Raw genomic sequence first — 17,848 nt, forward strand, 5'->3', positions numbered from 1 at the left:
CCGGCCCCCAGGCCCCGCCCCCCGGGCCCTCCCTTCCACCCCAGGGCCAGATGTTCAGCTGGCGGAGGCATCGGCTGGGGGAGGGGTGCTGAGGCCGCAGCCGGCACTACTTCCCTGCCAGCAGCTTCATTGTGTGCGCGAGGAGCGAGCGGCGGCGGAGAGCGGGCGAGCGAGCAGCAGCCCGAGCGCGCCGTGGAGAGCGAGCGCGCCGGGGAGGGTGCGAGGCGGCGCCCGCGGCTGCGCTCCCCCGCCTCCCGGCAACTCTGCCCCAGCACCGCGCGCCGTGCGCGCCGTCCCGCCGCCGCCGCCGCCGCCGCCAGCGCCGGGGCCCCGCCGGCTGCCGTCGCAGGCAGGGGTCTGGTCCGGGCAGGGGTCCCCTCCCGGGGACTGGGGCATCCTGGTGCAGCCGAGAGGCGCGGAGCCCGCCGGGGGCGGCAGTCGCGCCGCAGCGCCCGCTCGCTGAACTGCGTGGGCAGGCGGGCATTGGGGCTCCAGGGCGCTCCGAGGGCAGAGTGCCCAGACTTCTCCGGGGAGCCCCAATTCCGGGGAGCGTCCAGAGCGAGCGCGCCCCGGCCCCACCGGACCTTGCGCTCATCCCCCGCGTACCCCACTTCTACACAAACTTTTCTGACACCCTCACCCGGGGGGGTCGCGGAGAGCGCTGGGCTGCCCGCTGGGCTCCTGCCCCGCCGGACCCTAGCCACGCTTGACCTCCTGCCTCTCGTAGCCTCGGTGGCGACCTCTCCAGGCCGGGCCGGGCACGGCACCCCAGGCGAGCGCGGCAACGACCGCTGCTCTCCGAAGGCTCCCGCGCCCCCCGGGGCAGCTGGGCGGGGTAATGCCCTCGGTGATGGAGAAGCCGAGCGCGGGCTCCGGGATCCTGTCCCGCAGCCGGGCCAAGACGGCGCCCAACGGCGGACAACCCCACTCGGAGGATGACAGCAGCGAGGAGGAGCACTCGCACGGTGAGCCCGGAGGCCTAGGGTTAAAGGCGCACCGGCCCGGGTGGGGCGCGGAGCAGGGCGTGGGGGAGAGTTGCCGACCACGGGGGTATTATACGGATGGTTCCTGCCTTGCCTGGATTGGAGCCTGTGCCTTGCTTCTCCCCCAAGCCGGCACAGGGAATCTGGAGGCTGGGCCCCTAGCTGCCGAGGAGGCGGTCCTGCCTGCCCCCTCCCTGCCCTCAGTCCCCGAGGGACTCAGGCATCCCTCCCTTTCACAGCTTGGGCTCCTCGTACCTTGCCACCTTGCAGGGGACTGAGGTCTGACTGGGGCAGGAACTGGAAAGACACCTCCACACCGAGCTGTGGGGCTCCTGTGGTGGGGAGGAGCCTTGGATTCTCTGCAGGAGGGCTGTGGTCCAGGTCTAGGGGCAGCCCTCCAACCCCCCCCAACTCCCCCCCCCCCGTCAGAACAAAGGGCTCTGCTGGGCCTGGGCTTGAAAACCGGCCCCTGTCCTCTCCCCCACCCCCCATGGCTATGGCTAGGCAGGTCTCTCCCTTTTCCAGTTCCTTCTGTGGCTGAGGGTAACTGAGGGGAAGATCAGGGAAAAGTGAGCCTCCTGGAAGATGGGGGCCCTGGGTGGTCAGGAAGGAGAACTCCAGGCCAGCCACCTCCCCCGCCACATCCTCCCGTCCTCCCTCCCTCCCTGGAGTCCTGACTGCCTCCCCCCGCCCCCCACCGGCTCCACAGACAGCATGATCCGCGTTGGAACCAATTACCAGGCCGTAATTCCGGAGTGCAAGCCTGGTGAGTGGCAGGACAGGCTGTGAAGGGGAGGGGACTGGAGGGCCCATGGCTTGGCCCTGAGCCCCACCTGGGGGAACCCTTGGCTGGCGCCCACTGTAAGGACAGGCGGGGGTGGGTGGCCGGCCCTGTGGCATGGTTAGTTTTCCTGCTCTGCCTTCCTGTCTGGGTCTCTGTCCCTCCTTCCCCTCTGGGCCTCACCTCGCGGGCCCCACTCCTCCGCTGCCCTCTGGCCGTGGGTCCAGGCCAGCGCCACCAGGCTGATGATGGCTTCCCTCCTCTGCTCCGTTGCCTTTCAGAGAGCCCCGCACGCTACAGTAACAAGGAGCTGAAGGGGATGTTGGTGTGGTCGCCCAACCACTGTGTGTCAGATGCCAAGCGTGAGTGGGGTGGGACCCTGGGCTCATGCATACCCTTGGGACCTGGGGCCTGGGGTTCATGCCAGCTGGCAGCCAGCTCTTCTCAGAAGTGGGCTGGAGGCTGAGGTATGTGGGTTCAGCCCCTGCCCTGGGGCTCAGGCTCAGGGGCCTAGCCCCTGGGGGCATACCCCTTTCCGGGCAGGCCTGGCTTAGGGGTTGTAACCCCTCCTCCAAGACCTGGCTCCTCCCGCCCCTGCAGTTGACAAGTACATTGCGATGGCCAAGGAGAAGCATGGTTACAACATCGAGCAGGTGAGCCTTGGCCCCACAGGGATTTGGGGTGGAGACGGGACAGTGTTGCAGGCAGCTGAGCCTGAGTTGTCCCCTCTCCTGGGCCAGGCACTGGGCATGCTCCTGTGGCATAAGCACGACGTAGAGAAGTCGCTGGCTGACCTGGCCAACTTCACCCCGTTCCCAGACGAGTGGACGGTAGAGGACAAGGTGCTGTTTGAACAGGCCTTTGGCTTCCATGGCAAATGTTTCCAGCGGATCCAGCAGATGGTAAAGCCCTCCACCCCCGCCAGTGCTCCTTGGCCCCTTCTTTCTGTTAAGCCTGCCCGAGGCCCAGAGTCTTAGGTGGGCCCCAGCCTCTGGCGTTGCCCCTCCAGCTGCCTGACAAGCTGATTCCCAGCCTGGTGAAGTATTACTACTCTTGGAAGAAGACCCGCAGCCGGACCAGTGTGATGGACAGACAGGCTCGGCGGCTGGGGGGCCGAAAGGACAAAGAAGACAGGTGGGGGGCTCGGGGAGGCTCTGGGTGGGGGTAAACTGAGCTCCTGGGGGCCCTGGCCCCTGCCTTACCCGGCCTTGGCCCCCGTGTAAGCAGTGATGAGCTTGAAGAGGGACGAGGAGCCGTGAGTGAGGGGGAGCCGGACGCTGGAGACCCCAAGAGAGAGGTGAGGTCCCAGAGCTTCTCTGGCCCTGCCCGCCTGCCCGCCCTCTCCTTGGGCTCTGCACCACCCACCTCCTCTCCTTTCCCTGGCAGCCTCTGCCCTCTCGGCCCCTGAATGCCCGCCCAGGTCCAGGAAAGAAGGAGGCCCAGGGGTCTCAGTACCGCCACCATCCGCTGCGAACTCGGCGGCGCCCTCCCAAGGGCATGTACCTGAGCCCTGAGGGCCTCACTGCCGTGTCAGGGAGCCCGGACCTTGCCAACCTCACACTTCGAGGCCTCGACTCCCAGCTCATCTCCCTCAAGCGCCAGGTGGGGGGGCCCGAGGAAAGAAGGGGCCAGGCAAAGGGGACAGTCGGCAGCTGGGAACTATGACTGGGGGCAGCTGAGGCGTAAGGGAGGTTGTGGGGATGCCAAGCGTGCATCTGCCCCACCCTCTGGGCTTCTGGGTAACGTGGCGTTCTTTTCTGGACATTAGAAAAACAAACAAACAAGCCTGGTCTTTGAAAAGGGCCAAACCCCAGTGTCTCCCCTACTGAATGGTTGTGAGGGAGAGATGAGGTAGATGACGGGTGGCAAAGAGCTTTGTTGGGAAGTAGGGCCCTGGTGAGGGTTGGTATTGATGGCCTCCCTGGCTTGGAATTTGATGTCCCTTCCTTGCCTTGCCTTCCCAGGTGCAAAGCATGAAGCAGACCAACAGCAGCCTCCGCCAAGCCCTGGAGGGGGGCATCGATCCACTCCGCCCCCCTGAGGTGAGGCTGCTCTTCAAGTCTGGGTGCAGGAGGGGGGTTCTTTCTGGTGGCACAGCAGAAAGGGGAGTTTTTCTTGGGTAGCAGGGCCTCTGTTCCCATAGTTTTGAGTCTCAAGGATATATTACTTGCTCTCCAGGCCAACACCAAGTTCAACTCCCGCTGGACCACGGATGAGCAGCTTTTGGCAGTACAAGGTGGGTGAGACTCGGGAGAATAGAGGGCCCCAGGAGTCTCTCCTGCCCTCCAAGGAGCTGGGGCGGAGGGGAAGGATCAGGGAAGTAACTCGTTCTAAGGGGGGGTATTCACACCTGCTGCCCTTTTGACCCTTGCAGCCATCCGTAGGTACGGCAAAGACTTTGGGGCTATTGCAGAGGTGATTGGGAACAAGACTCTGACCCAGGTGAAGACCTTCTTTGTGAGCTACCGGCGCCGCTTCAATCTGGAGGAGGTACTGCAGGAATGGGAGGCCGAGCAGGATGGGGCCCCTGGAGCCCCCCCGGTCCCCATGGAGGAGGCTAGGAGAGGGGCTCCCTTGCCAGCCCCAGCCCTGGAGGAAGACGATGAGGTGAGAAGGGGAGAGAGAGCCAAACACTTCAGAGAACAGAGGAGAGGAACTGCCTCCGCCCTTAGACTGGGCTGAGGGTGTGCTTGAGCCTGGTTTCTCACTCTTCTCTCGCCCCTCTCAGGTCCAGATTACATCTGTGTCGACATCAGGACCCCGATCGGGGCCCCCTGCGCCGCCCCCTCCTCCGCCTCCCACCTCACTGTCCCAGCCGCCGCCACTGCTGAGGCCACCTTTGCCCACGGCTCCCACCCTGCTCCGCCAGCCACCCCCACTCCAGCAGGGCCGCTTCCTCCAGCCCCGGCTGGCCCCCAACCAGCCCCCACCACCTCTCATCCGCCCTGCCCTGGCTGCCTCCCGCCACGGTGCCCGCCCCGGCCCTCAGCCCGCACCCACCCTGGCTGGAGCCCCCCTGGAGCCTCCAGCACCCTCGCTCTGAGCCCCGAGGCCCTCCGCCAACCGGAGGCTCCAGAACCCCTTTGCCGGACGTCCTCGGGGACCTCCAGCTTCACTGAGGACAGAAAAGACTAGAGCTCTCGCCAGGTCTTTCGAAGACCCAATGCTGCCGATGGGGGCACAGCCTGGACCCCCGCGGGTTCCGCACGTCTTTCTGGCAGCCAGCCTGTCTCCACCCCCACCCCAGCCAGGGTCTGGGGCCTTCTGAGCTGGCCCGAGGGTACTTTTCCTGGCTGGGACTGGAATGGCTGCCTCCTAGTCTGCCAGGGCCTGGCCTAGGGGGTCCTGCCCTTCGAGTGTAGGGGGTAGTGACCATAGCCTGGGGGTGGGGGACAGGACAGTTGAGTGTGTTGGCTGTTCTTCCTCTTCCCCTTCTTTTAGCAATAAGTCTGGGGTGAGGTGGGGAGGGAGCTGGAGGGGGGAAGTGGGCAGAGAGGTTCCTTGGGGCCTGACAGCAGCAGAGGCTGAAGAGGTAGCTCTCGGGTCTTCAGGGGGCCGGGTGGAAAGTGCTGAGGAGCCCTGAGGGTGCTCGCTGTGCCCACTGCCCAAGAGCTTAGAGAAAGGAGGGTTGGGAACATATGCAGACATGGGTTTATTTTTCAATGTTTTTAAAAAATAAATAAAACCTTCAAGCTCACTGAATCCTCTTTCCCTTTTGGTTTAAGGGTCTTGGGCTTCGCTTCCTGTCTGTGCCATGAGGGTGGGGAGGGATCCCGCCCAGCACCGGCCTTTCCCCAGGCCCCAGACAGGAATCAGTTCTCCCCTGCGAGGCAGGCAGGCTGGGCCACATCTTGCCCATGGGGACTGGGTCCCTGCCCGGTAGGAAGAAACAGGAGGAGGCAGCTCAGATTCCAAACATTCTCTTTATTACGTGTTTGATCCAGAGGAGAAACTAAGTGCAGGAAGGGGGGCTGGGTGGGGAGGGGCCACCTTGCCTGGGAGCCGCCCCCCCCGCCCCCAGCCACCACCCGCTTTGGGAGCCAAGCCTTGCCCTCCCGGCCCCCCCCTCGGAGCACCCGGGCTGTTCCATAGGGCAGGAGGCCGGAGGGGAGAAGGGAGGGGGAGCCCTTGGTGGGAGCCGGAGGAGCCCGCATTCAGGGCTTGGGGCAGGAGGGCTGAGGTTGGCGAGGCCCCTTCCTGGGAACCAAGGGCTCAACTTGCCACGGAGCCAGGCCTGGGAGTGGGGTGATGAGTAGGAGTGGAGTCATCATAAATCAAAAAAAAAAAATAAAATAAAATAATAAAATAAAAAATAAAACCCATCACAAAAAATGTACAACTCAGGTGAGGGTAGAGGCAGCCTCTGTTCAGGACCCCCTCCCCCAATTTCTCAAGAACAGAAACAGCAGAGAAATAAATTAAGGGATGCAGCGGCTGCCACCAGCCAAGCGCCCATAACCAGCCACTCCCACGCTGGCTGCAGAGGTTAGCAAGCTGGGAGTCACTTGGCCTATCTGTCCCCCCACCCTGTGGAGGGCAGAGGCTCCCGGCCCTGCTGCCCTGTCCAGCCTCCCGCCAGGCGGCCGGCCCCGGGGGCCCCGGGCAGTGTCTCCTGAGAGGAGGGGCGACAGTGTGAGGAAGAAAAGGCAAGGCCGAGAGATGAGTGGTGAGGGAAGTCACTGCTATGGAACTAGCTGGTGCCCAGATTAATGCCAATGAAGGGGAGCAGTGGGGAGAGGGACGGCGAGGGGGGCTGTGCTTTCAGACAAAGGCTCTCCCAGAACGGAGAATGCCCAGCGTCCCTGTTCCGGAGACTAGCAGCCCAGGCGGCCCCCTGGGGGCCGAAGAGCCCATCTGCCCTGCGGTCCCCTCCCCTCTCCCAGCCCTGGGGTCAGCCCCGCCTTCTACCCAGGAGGGGGTGGGAGAAGATGGCACAGACTTTTTGAGGAGGGGAACAAAAGTCCCCACAGCAGCTTGTGGAAGGAAATGCCCAGCCTCTGGGGAAGGAGGGGCAGAGGATACAGTGTGGAGGGAGGCCGAGCCCCGCGCGCCTAGCCTGCCGGCCCCAGAGCAGCCGCCAGTCCCACCGCTGCAGGGCTGTGCGGCACCCCTGCCCCCAGCCCCCAGCCGCCCAGGCCTCCAGCCCAGGGGCCTGAGGTCAGGGGAAGGCCACCTCTGGTGGTTTGCTTGGAGGGGAAGGAGGAGAGGAGAGGGGAGAAGCCCGCAGTGGGCCTGGCGGAGGGCCTGACAGGGAACTCCACCACTCTTGCCTGAGAGTGTTCCAGCCCTGAGCCACCCTCCCGGGAAACCCCACAGATCCAGTCTCGACTGTCCCAATGGGGCAGGGAGGAAAGGTGGCCGCTGGGATTTTTTTTTTCTTTTTTCTTTTTGGTAATAAAAAATTTCTTGGTTTAGGCGAAATACTCTGTGCAACCGCAGTACCGAGGGGGAGCCCTGCCCCCCACCCCTCCCTCCCCTTCCTTTGCCTCCTGTGGGAGAGAGAGGGGAAAGGGGAATATCTGGGCAGGGGTAACTGTGGGGGGGGAGAGAACCATCTCCCAACCCCCACAAACATGGAAGAAAAAACTGAGAAGGGCGGGGAGGGGAGAAGTGCCAGCAGGGGAGACACACCAATCCATCTCTGCAGTCTCGCCCGGGCAGGCGGAGCGCCGGCCCCAGCAGCTAAGTCCAGCTGGCCGCCTCCGTCGCCCCCCACTCCTGGCAGCCTGTTAAAGCTTAAGCTCGTTGGCTATTTTGGAGGCAATGTTTTTGAAGGCCATGGAGGTGCCCGATATCCGCTTAAACCGAACACCGTTGAGAGAGAGCCGCGGCAGCTTGCACACCTCCATCTCCCACTGCACGAAGTCCTCGTGGCCCGGCGTGCCGTGCATGCACAACAGCATGTACTTCTCGTGCAGCTCGCTCTGGCAGCTGTTGGCGTCCAGCACCTTGCGGATCTCCCGCATCATCTCGTTGGGCTCCATGGAGCTCGTGGTCTTCATGCTCCACGTGAAGCGTAGCGAGCGGGGCTTGGCCTCCCGAAACTCCTCCTTTTCCTTGTCACTGCCGCCGCTGCCCACCACGTGAGGTCTGCGGAGAGGGCGGAGGCGGGCGTCAGGCGCCCCACCCACACGACAGCCCCCATGGCAGATGGACCCCGAGACCCGAGAGGAGAGCGGGAGGGTGCCCGGGAGGCGGCAGTGCTGGAAGAGGGAGCATTAGACCTGGCCCAGGGAGCAGAGGGAGGGCCAGGGGGGTGGGCGGTCTCATCTCTCAGGGCAAAGAAGGCGAGAAGCCAGCCCCTGGCAGGGGGTGACAAGGTGACAGCTCCATGCTTTCCTGGGAAGAGGGCAGGGTCAGGGAAGCAAGGGGAGCATGCGCTCAGTAGCCCCGAGCAGCTCACAAACTGGACAGAAAGAAGTGCCTGATTCACAGGAAAGTGAGCTTGTCGAGGGGTAGGAGTCTAGAGTCCCAACCGCACGGCCCAGGGCTCCCGCTTCCAGAACACACCAGACCTGAGGAGAAGGGCCCACACCCACTGCAGCGGGGCTGTGGGGGTCCTCTGAGGAAAGGGAGACCCCAAGAGGGGGAGGACAGGGCGCAAGCATGGGAGGAAGAGCCGGGTGGCGGAAGGAAGAGAGGAGCAGGAGGCTCGTGGCAAGGCCGGCGGCCCGGGCAGGGCTGGCGCTGGCTCCGGCCCTCTCTCACCTGAGCGTCTCCACTCGGTCTTTGCTTTCAGGTTCATTCAGGTTCCTCAAAAAACAGAGCGAGGGAGAGTTTAGTGCTGGGACCTCTGTGAGGGCGGGTCCGGGGAGGTGCCGCCCGGTGGGTGGGCGGGACCCAAGCCCAAAGGCCACTTGCCCATCACCTAGCAGGCCAACATGGCGCCTCACACTGGCAGCTCAACTGTCCCTCTCCAACAGGGAGCCCAGCACGCGGGGCCTAACGATGGGTGCCGGGCGGAGCCGGGGGAGGAGGAGGGTGTGGACGTGCGGGCACACGCGTGGAGCACACAGCCCACAGCCAGGGCGCGCGCGGAGGGCGGCTTCTGCACTAGCGCCCCTGAGTGGGTCTCAGAACTGTAGTCCTCTTGGAGGGAAGGGGCGGGGTGGGGGGGAAATAGAGGTCTCTCTCAGGAGGCTCAAACGGCCAAGGGCCGGACCTGCTTTGAGTAGGCCTGGGGCTCAGTACCTGGGACTGGGTGGGGAGGAGATGGGCCCTGGGGCCGGCTGTAGACAAGCCCACCTCCCCCATTCTTTTATAACTCCCCTGCCTGCCAGGCCATCTGCAGATACAGAAGGGAGGACAGAGGGCAGAGCAGGGCAGACACCTTGGGAGGCGGGGTGGGGAAGAGGTCTGGCCCCGCTGAGCGGCTTCTCCAGCTCCTGGCTGGAAGGTGGGTGCCTGGAGCTGGGAAATTGGGAAGTGCAGAGGAGGGCAAGGATGTAAGGAGGAGTGAGAGAGAGCAGCGGCAGCACATGTAAAAGGAACACAAAGACACAACAGACACACGAATGCAAACAAGTGCACTGCGAGCAGGGAACCTGGGCTGTGCAGGGGAAGGAGCCTGGCTGCTCTCTCCCGCCCCACCTGGCTCCTGCCCTGTGGGTGGAGGTACCCTGCAGGGCAGGCCCCCACTGGGGCCCCATGAGTCAACAGCCAGCCATGCAGTGAAGAGCTGGGTGGCGAGCGGCGAGCGGCTGGAAGGGGGAAAGCCTGAACACCCTGCCTTGGCCGCCGTTCTGTCAGCTGGGGCACCAAAGGGGCTGGGCCGACGGCCTTGGGGAACCAGGGCTCCCAACCTGGCCCTTGGTCCTCAGCTTGGTACTTGGCCCACCCAGGCCACCAGAGAGGATGAAGACAGGGCCAGGGGTGGCAGAGCCAGGAGCTGGCCTAGGAAGGGGGACACCTGAGGGAGGGGGGATCTCCCACTGTTTTGCCAGGGCTTAGGGGCAGACGGCCCCTGCCCTAGAATGTCCCAGCTTCTGGCTCTTCGGAAGTCACAGGCCATAACTGGAGAACACAGCCCAGAGAGGACGCAGCTTGATTCATCCAGAAACGGCTGGAGGCAGGAGGTATGCTGGGGTGGGGGTGGGGTCGGCCTAGTTCTGCAGGAGCTGCCAGAAGGGGGTGCTGTGCCCCACTCGTGAGGCAAAGGCTCCTTGGGCCTGGAGGTGTCAGGCTGAAGTCTGGAGACCCCAGTGTCCCTGTAGTACCTCCAAAGTCCTGCCATCCCATAGGACAGGGGCAAGAGGCCACAGAGCCCTGAAGTTCAGGGCACCAGGGAAGGGGACGCCCAGGAGACCCAGAATGAGAGACCATCCCAGATGCACTTTCGACCCCGGGGGAGCTTCCTCAGAGCGCATGCACAGACACGAGAAAGGGCTGGAAAAGGAACCCAACGCACTTGTGACCAAAACCCAGGGTAGGGGATTGGGGGGAAGGAGACAATCTTAAAGGGAGAATTCCCTGAGAAGGTCCCCCTTGCTTGGGGACAGGCCCGACGTTTTCAGAGTCATTTGCCCTGAGTGGGCAAACGTGGCCTTGTGGGCCGCCCAGGCAGAGGCAGTCTTCATCCCTTTAAGATGGCAGAGAGAGGACCCCACAGACGTGGTTAGCAGATGCAGGAGGGAGCAAGAGCCAGAAAAGGGGAGTTAGTGATGGAGGCAGGACACAGGACACAGACGCACACACAGCGGGCTCAACGCCTACCTTCTGGCAAACCTGAAAGACAGATTTCTAAAAAAACAAACAAAAAAAGACAAAATAAAAAAAGAAATAAAAAAAAAACCAACAAGACGGTATGTGGATAAGCAGGTGGGGAGTGGGCTTTACAGGTTCAAGGGTCACCCCACTTGTGGAAGAGCCGCTCAGCGAGACTAGAGTCCCAGATGTCCCAACCTGCTCACGCCCCACCCTGCAGCCCTACACCTGCATTCCGGGGCTGGAAAGGGGCAGGCTTGGCTACTCTAGCTGAGTGGAATGAAGTGCAGGAGGAAGGGCAGGCAAACCTGTTCTCTCCAGGGCTCCTGCTGCGTCCTGAGCTACACTAAGATGGTTGAAGGAGGGGTGGGATGGAGACAGGGAGCAGCCCGAGAGGCCAAATTACTGGATGCACCTCAAGAGTCAACGCTGTCCTTTTGGGTCATCAGGGGCCAGGTGTGAGAAACCTCATGAAGAGAACCTTCACCCTGGTTCCCACGTAGGAAAGCGTCAGAGTGCCTCAGGCAGCAAGGGAGCCATCCTAGGCCCCCACCAGCTACTTCACTTATGGCCTTCATCCTGGCAACCCCCAGCCCCCCCAGCAGAGGAACGTGGCAGAGGGGAGTGGCTGCAGCCAGACAAAACCAACTGGGTGGGGAGAAAGGAGGTCAAAGGGGGCAAGACAAGAGACCAGGAGAAACTCTCCTTGCCGGCCCAGCCTAGCTCAGGCCTCATGACTTTGCAGCTGCGTCACCAAATATAAGTTTCCATGGGAACCCAGGAGAGACGAGGGGGGCTTTTATTTTAGCATCTGAGTTCACACTCTCCTAGAGAGGAGGCGGCATCGGCCATCTGCTCGGGCCAGAGAACAAGGAGCTGGGGAGGCCTGAGAGGGACGGATGGGTCTGGGCATCTCAGGTGCCAACAAAGACTCAATTTCTTAGGCTTCCTGAGGTTTCTAACCCTGGGACCTAATCCCAGTTCTAACCCCCAGGTGTCCTCATCCCCACCCCCAGGCAAGGTGGGAAGCCCAGCCTCAGCCTCTCTGTCGCCCTAGGCGCCCCCTACTCACCTGCGTACAAACTTGGAAGTGAATTTGCTGAAGATGCTCCCCGACGCCCCCCGCCGGCCCTGGCTGTTGCCAGAGGGAGAGGCTGGGGTCACACCGTAGGGCAAATTCTGCTGGTCCCGCACCTGCCGGAGCTGCCCAGCGTGGAAGGTGCTTCGACTGGACACACCCCGGGGAAAATTAGTTCGGTCTGGGGCTCCACCACTGCTGCTGATGTTGTGGGCGGAGGGGGAGGCGACAGGGACACGCTGGGGGGCTGTGCTGTGAGAAAAGAGGTGGGGGGCGGGGAAATGCATCAGGGCATGAGAAAGCCATCACCACCGAGCAGCTGGAGCACCCTGGCGTGGGAAAGGGAAGGGGGATGCTAGGGCAGAGGCAGCCATCACAGAGGACACAGAAGGAAGGGGTGTGACCACTGAGGACACCGATAAGGAAGATGTTTGGGTGGAGGGGGAAGGAGATGGTTTGGGGGAGGGAGGGGAGGCAGGGAAGGATACGTGTGTGGAGAGCAGTACAGGATGGAGAGAAGAGGCTCCTTGGGAGCTAGGCAGACTGGAACCTCAAGGGGACAATGTTGACCAACCCTCAAGGATTGAGTCCCTGTGATGCTGACTGTCCCCGGGGTCCCAAGGAAGTCCAGGAAGGCTCAGAACAAAAAGGCTTCCTTCTGGAGCCTCGGGACGGCTTCTTGCATATCTGTTCTGAGAGGGAGAACTGGAGGAAAAGAGGGGCATTAAGCTATTTTTTGTGTCCTCTACTTCCTGGCTGCAGGGGACAGCCATCTCTTGTGGCTAAGATGCCAAGAACAGAGCAGGACCCCCAGGTGGGAAGAAATTGTGGGGGGCGGGGGTGGGTGGGCTGAGGGCAGCAGGTGCATCAGCTACCCCAGCACACTTGCCTGGGCCGCGGCACCTCACAGTTACTGTCCGTGGGGGGCAGCCCAGTGGCCTTGTTGGGGTGCACGGAGGCCGACATGGATTTCTGGTGCTGGCGGGGCCGGGCCGCAGAGACCGCGGCGGAAGCAGAAGCCGTGGAGGCCCGGGACCCTGGCATGGTTAGGCTAGGAGACAAAAGCAGTGGAGAGGCCTGGGTTAGGGGTGGGTGGGGGCAGGAGGCTCCGGTTAGGAAGCACAAGCAGGGCGGGAAGGGCCAGAGCTGGGGAGCCTCGGCAGGATGCAGGTCAGGCCCAGGAGCAGCAACGGGGCACAAGTCAGAGCTGAGGGAGGCAGGGCTGGGAAGTGGAGGGCACAGTAAGGAAGGCGAGGCAGGCCAGAGCCGAGGGAAGGAAACCCAAAGGGCAGGAAAGCCAACAGGAGGCAACTGTCTCCGGGCTGCACTGGTCTCCTAGAAATTCTAAGAACAAGGATGTGTCGTCGCCAGAAAGAGCAGCGTGTTGCTAAGGGGAATTTTCATTAAGCTCAGAAGACAAGGAGCCAGGAACTCAACATGACGGTCAAGGTTAAGGGGGCTCTGCTCTCATGGGCACAGCTAGAGTCACCCTCAATGTGTACACGCTCCAGGTGGGCATCTCTCGGTTCTGCCCTGAGCTGGGGCCCCTCAGGCACTGATGCCCAGAAGAGTGCAGTTGCCACGCCCTGGCTGCAGTCAAGAAGCAAGAAGGCAGCTGAGATGACCATGGAGTCACACTCGATACACCGCAAGAAGCGGTCACAGGAGCAGAGGGAAGAGGAGGAGGCGGGTGGGGAGAGCAGGGAGGAGGTGCCGGCGTGTGGAAAGCTGGACTGGACAGAGCCAGGATGGGACTCCAGGGGGCAGGAAGGGAGACGGTGCTGCTGACAGACGTCACCGCTGGGAGCGGTGGCTCCCGGGGACTATGGCAGGCAGGGCCCAGGCCTGCTCACCTGTCTTTGCCGTTCTGGATGGAGGCCTGGCCAAGGCTGGCCCTCTCCAAAAGTGGGGAATTCCTGCTTCGATTTGTGCTGGTGGAGAGGACGCTGTTCTGTGGAGAATAAAGAGCAGAGTGGTATCACAGAAAACCAAAGTGTTCTACTGGCAGGTTCACAAAACCTGCTCCCCCTCCCCTTCCACCACGAGCAGTCAGCAGTCGGGCTGGGAAAAGAACCGGATTTTGCTTTTACTCTGTGGGGCAGGGTTTTCTACAGTAAGCAGAAGTGGCCCCGGGGCGGAAGGTCAGGTAGGCAGCCAAAGGGAGCTGAGTCTGGATTAAGGAAAGAGCTGCCTGGAGAGGGCAGGCCCCAGAGCAGGAGCACGGAGGATGGGAAGGAGAGGTGGGGCTGGCCAGGAGGAGGGAGGGGGGTGGGCGTGGCTCACCGTGGAGGGGGTGGGGGTGGTCTTCTTCCTCTCCAGCCCGGGCAGGGGGCTGGCAGGCACTTTGGCTGTGCTGCTGGCCTTCCGCCCTGACTCCCGGTCCTCCTCAGGCCGCTTGTTTTCTGCGTTGTTACTCTGAGTCTTCTTAGAGTAGGAATTAGAAGTGGGAATGGCAGGACCAGCTGCTGGGCCAGAGGACAGTGGGAATGGGTAAGGGCAAGCTGGAGGGAAGTTAAGTGACTTGCCCAAGGACATGCTACTAATGAGGGCTGAACAGGGACGGAAACTCAGCTGTGTCATCCAAAGCCCCAAGAACCCATCAGGAGAGGGGTGAGCCCCCCACCTGCAGCTCCCAGAAGTACTTACCCTGGTCGCTAAAGCGCCGCTGCTTGGGGTTGGCTGAGACGCTGCGCTGTACCTTGTGGGAGGGGGAAGGGGCACTGCTATTGGTCAGATCAGCTGAAGGCCGGGGCTTCAAGGTGATGGTGTCGCCCTCCAGCTGCAAGAACACAAAAGGGAGGGCAGAAGTCATGAAGAGCTGCCCATGGATGATCCCAGTTACACATTCCTGCCTGACACAAATCCACCCCAGTCTCCCATGAGACATACCCCTGCAAGACCAACGTGCATCTAAATAAACACTCATGGAGACAAGTCCCAACACAGACCCTGACAAACACAGTCAAAGACACACCAACCTCCCCACAAAGAACCCCGCCCTCAGAGTGGGACACACACACCACACACATAAGAATGCACATTCAGACTCAGAGACACCCCCCAATACCTCCTGAGCAGGCTAAGTCAAGAATCAAGAAAGAGAGTCCAGCACCACCAGGCGGAGAGCAGGACGGGGAGGCCACGAGTGGATGTGGGGACACACAGATGGTGAACGAGACCCTACTCCCACAGAGACCCAGGGATTCAGGCGCAGACATGGGTACCCATACGAGCAGAACAATAATCACAAAGCCTCCAGATGCACAGATGGGAGGATGGACGTACATGCACACAGATACATATACCTAGGCAGAAGCAACACACAGGCTCAAGATTCCTATAAGACAGACACAGAGCACCCAGGAACCCAGACTTCCAGATACAGAGAGACACAAACATATTGAAACAGTCAGAGACTCCTAGAGCCAACACAGAACTGACCCAGCCAGAATGACCTAGACCTAGTCTAACCAACACAGAATGAGCCAGATCTACTCACCCGTATGGAAACCCAGACCCAGGCCCAGACCCCACCAGCTTCTCTATTGAACTACTGATGGAAATTAGTGAAAGCAAAAGCCAGGGGACCTTAGCACCACCAGGGCTGAGGCTTAAAATTAGTCAGTAGAGAGCACACCTACTCAGAGATGAGCTTCTGCCCTCAAGAGCTGCCAGAAGCATGGGGATACTACTGACAGAGAGGCTGGCTAGACAGGGAATGGAGCAGGGGGCACACACCTCGGAGTTCTTGTAGCCCAGGAGCAGATAGGTGGCCATCACCTCGTTGTACCTCTGGCCCACCAGCGAGTCCTGGATCTCTTCCCTTGTGTAACCCATGGACACCATCAACTCTGCGTGGGGGGGGACATACAGTTAAGGCTGGTCCTGAGTCCTAGGCAGGCTCAGCCTCATGGCCCAGCACAGCCTCACCTGTCCGCCGGGGGTCCTTGTAGTCAGGGAGTGGCTCCACATAAGGCTTTAATTCATCATCTTCGTGACCCACATTCATCCATCGATCTTTCATGATTTGCTGGGGAGTAAAGGGAATGGGAAGGGCAGAGAGGGAGACTCAGCTTGGAGGTTTCCTTGGGAACCCAGGACCTCCTACCAGCTGGGCTCAGGCTGCTCACCTCTAAAGTGCCTCTCTTGCTGGGATTGAGAATGAGAAATTTCTTAAGCAGGTTTTCACAGTCTGTGGACATGTAGAATGGAATACGGTATTTCCCCCTCAGTACCCGCTCCCGCAGCTCCTGTAGGAGGGAAATTTAAATCACCCAAGGCCAAGGGAAGGAACCTAATATCCAGGCTCCTGACAGCTTAAGACTGGCCAGGCAGATATAAATGAAATATGGTAAGAGGCAGAGAGCCTGGGACAAGGCACCTCACTAGAGAGGCAGTGATGTCAAATACCCCACGCCCTCTCGCTTGATCAGCCCGAGGCTTGCAATCCTGAGTACCTTGGAGGGGTGAACAGACAAACAATTTATCCCAGCCCTCAAGAGAGGAACTCAGGTTATTTTGCTGGGTGCAGAGGGCTTTTAATAGCTGCTACCTTTTGCAAGCCCTTCTTTGAAGCTCTGGCTCAGGAAAAATGTAGAAAAGCAGCAAAGGTGAGAGGTCGGGGACAAGACCAGAGGCCAAGAGAAGAAATGAGAATACAGATGATCTAAGCCTGCACTTCACTCCACCTTGAGGTTCTGTCCATCAAAAGGCAGGGATCCGCTGACCAGTGTATATAGAATAACTCCCAGGCTCCACACATCCACCTCGGGTCCGTCGTATTTTTTGCCCTGGAAGAGCTCTGGGGCAGCATAAGGGGGACTGCCACAGAAGGTATCCAGCTTGTTCCCAAAGGTGAATTCGTTGCTGAAGCCGAAGTCTGCAATCTTGATGTTCATATCAGCATCCAAGAGCAGGTTTTCTGCCTGGGAGGCAAGAAGGGAAATGTCAGGGAACCAAGTGGATCACACTACGGCACCGGGCAGGAAGGAGCTGAGGGGAATGGAAGAACAAACAGGAAGTCATCTTCAATGTCAGAACTTCTCCCACCAACTCCAGGGCAGGCCTCCAACCAGTGTGCAGAGGCTGGGCTGGGCTGGAGGCGGGCCGCACAGGCCGCTCCTCACACAGGCAGCCACGTGAGAGCTGGGATCTGAAGGCTCAGAGACGCTGTGAGCTGTGCAAAGCTTCCCTGTCAGGCCTGGGTTAATCGTGGTCACGTCTGCGAGGACTCAGGGGCCAGGAAGACTCACAGGTGGTCTCACGTGCTAACAGCTCAGTGAGGAGATGAGTGTGTTACACATCTGCAGAGCAGCTGTGACGCAGCTGTGGAACAGTCAACACTGTTTCCTCGGTCAGCCGCCACGCTGCCTGCAGCCCTCCTGCCATGCCTGGCTGCACCGGAAGGTGAAGGGCTGAGAGGTGAAATGGCAGAGACCCTCTCCTCGCTAGCTGGAATGGGATCCTAAGTCCCGTCATAAGGCCTATGTCAGAAGCAGCCCTAGGGGCTTCCTCATCATCTCCAAAAAATTAAAGGCTGGTGTTTCCTTGAACACTCAGGGTGTAATGGTTATGTCACAGCTAACAGAGGGTGAATGACCCAGCCCTGACTCAAAGACACTGGAGGTGAGCGCACGCCTTACCTTTAAGTCTCTATGAACAATAAACTTCTGGTGACAGTACTGCACAGCAGACACTATCTGAAAGGAAGGAAGAGGGGTCAGCTCAGGGGCACCTGAAGGTGGGCTACAGGGGCTGGTGGAGCTGTGATCCTGTGACCAAGTTCGCAGCTGCCACATAGATAAGCAAAGCCCAAAGGACCCTCCAGAGGCCACTTACAGACAGGCAGCCCCTCCTTGTAGCTAAACCCCCCAGAGCAGAGGTCGGGCCCACACTCCATGGAGGCAGTCACACCCACCTGGCGGAATTTGGCTCGAGCCTCTTTTTCTTTCATCCTGCCATGAGCCACTAGGTAATCAAACACCTCTCCTGCAAGTGACAGGGGCAGGGTCTACATCAGAGCTTGCTGGGGCTGGGGAAGGTGGGGACACAGCAGGAAGAGGCAATTCCATACCTACCTCCACTAGCGTACTCCATGACAAGGTAGAGAGTTTTCTCAGTTTCGATCACTTCAAATAACTTAACTACGAGAGAAAAGGCCAAGCTATGAGTCAGAGAAGCAGCAGGGGCCACACATCGAGCCCCAACATGTACAGGGGCATCCTAGGAATCAAAGTTTCCTCCTCTCCCAAAGACAGGTTCCTCTCGAGGCAGCCACACCACTAAGGACAGCCCTGTGCTCCA

At 60.8% G+C, this 17,848-nt stretch overlaps 2 protein-coding genes across 18 annotated transcripts in view; one reads left to right on the forward strand and one right to left on the reverse strand.

The window, feature by feature from the left end:
- Window positions 1–336: 336 nt before the first annotated feature.
- On the forward strand, window positions 337–5,455 carry RCOR2 (REST corepressor 2). 4 transcript variants are annotated; one of them, XM_060103353.1, is made up of 12 exons: window positions 337–965; window positions 1,693–1,749; window positions 2,046–2,126; window positions 2,365–2,417; window positions 2,505–2,666; window positions 2,774–2,898; window positions 2,992–3,061; window positions 3,151–3,366; window positions 3,729–3,806; window positions 3,943–4,000; window positions 4,139–4,371; window positions 4,493–4,890. In XM_060103353.1, exons 1-12 carry the CDS (start codon window positions 839–841, stop codon window positions 4,805–4,807), a joined length of 1,575 nt encoding a protein of 524 aa, XP_059959336.1. In that variant the 5' UTR covers window positions 337–838; the 3' UTR covers window positions 4,808–4,890. The 4 variants fall into 4 exon arrangements, with proteins under 4 accessions (XP_059959336.1, XP_059959337.1, XP_059959339.1 ...); XM_060103354.1 differs by having other exon boundaries at window positions 4,139–4,254; XM_060103356.1 differs by lacking the exon at window positions 4,139–4,371 and having other exon boundaries at window positions 4,493–5,455.
- Window positions 5,456–5,679: 224 nt separating this feature from the next.
- MARK2 (microtubule affinity regulating kinase 2) overlaps window positions 5,680–17,848 on the reverse strand; it is a 59,417-nt gene continuing 47,248 nt past the window's right edge. For 2 of the 14 annotated variants that reach the window (XM_060102981.1, XM_060102994.1), the window contains exons 5-20: window positions 17,623–17,688; window positions 17,463–17,533; window positions 17,188–17,244; window positions 16,234–16,470; window positions 15,676–15,795; window positions 15,476–15,575; window positions 15,284–15,396; window positions 14,192–14,324; window positions 13,829–14,010; window positions 13,399–13,496; window positions 12,435–12,596; window positions 11,540–11,797; window positions 10,477–10,503; window positions 8,473–8,517; window positions 7,608–7,854; window positions 5,680–5,998 (exon numbers count right to left, since the gene is read on the reverse strand). In XM_060102981.1, the coding sequence (XP_059958964.1) occupies window positions 5,717–5,998; window positions 7,608–7,854; window positions 8,473–8,517; window positions 10,477–10,503; window positions 11,540–11,797; window positions 12,435–12,596; window positions 13,399–13,496; window positions 13,829–14,010; window positions 14,192–14,324; window positions 15,284–15,396; window positions 15,476–15,575; window positions 15,676–15,795; window positions 16,234–16,470; window positions 17,188–17,244; window positions 17,463–17,533; window positions 17,623–17,688 (2,198 nt within the window). In that variant the 3' untranslated portion in view covers window positions 5,680–5,716. Of the gene's footprint in view, window positions 7,855–8,472; window positions 8,518–10,476; window positions 10,504–11,539; window positions 11,798–12,434; window positions 12,597–13,398; window positions 13,497–13,828; window positions 14,011–14,191; window positions 14,325–15,283; window positions 15,397–15,475; window positions 15,576–15,675; window positions 15,796–16,233; window positions 16,471–17,187; window positions 17,245–17,462; window positions 17,534–17,622; window positions 17,689–17,848 lie in introns of all 14 variants that reach the window. The other 12 variants (XM_060102987.1, XM_060102995.1, XM_060102982.1 and 9 more) reach the window with 11 other exon arrangements.

This window comes from Mesoplodon densirostris, chromosome 7 (assembly GCF_025265405.1).
Source record: "Mesoplodon densirostris isolate mMesDen1 chromosome 7, mMesDen1 primary haplotype, whole genome shotgun sequence".
NCBI classification, from domain to species: Eukaryota; Metazoa; Chordata; class Mammalia; order Artiodactyla; family Ziphiidae; genus Mesoplodon; species Mesoplodon densirostris.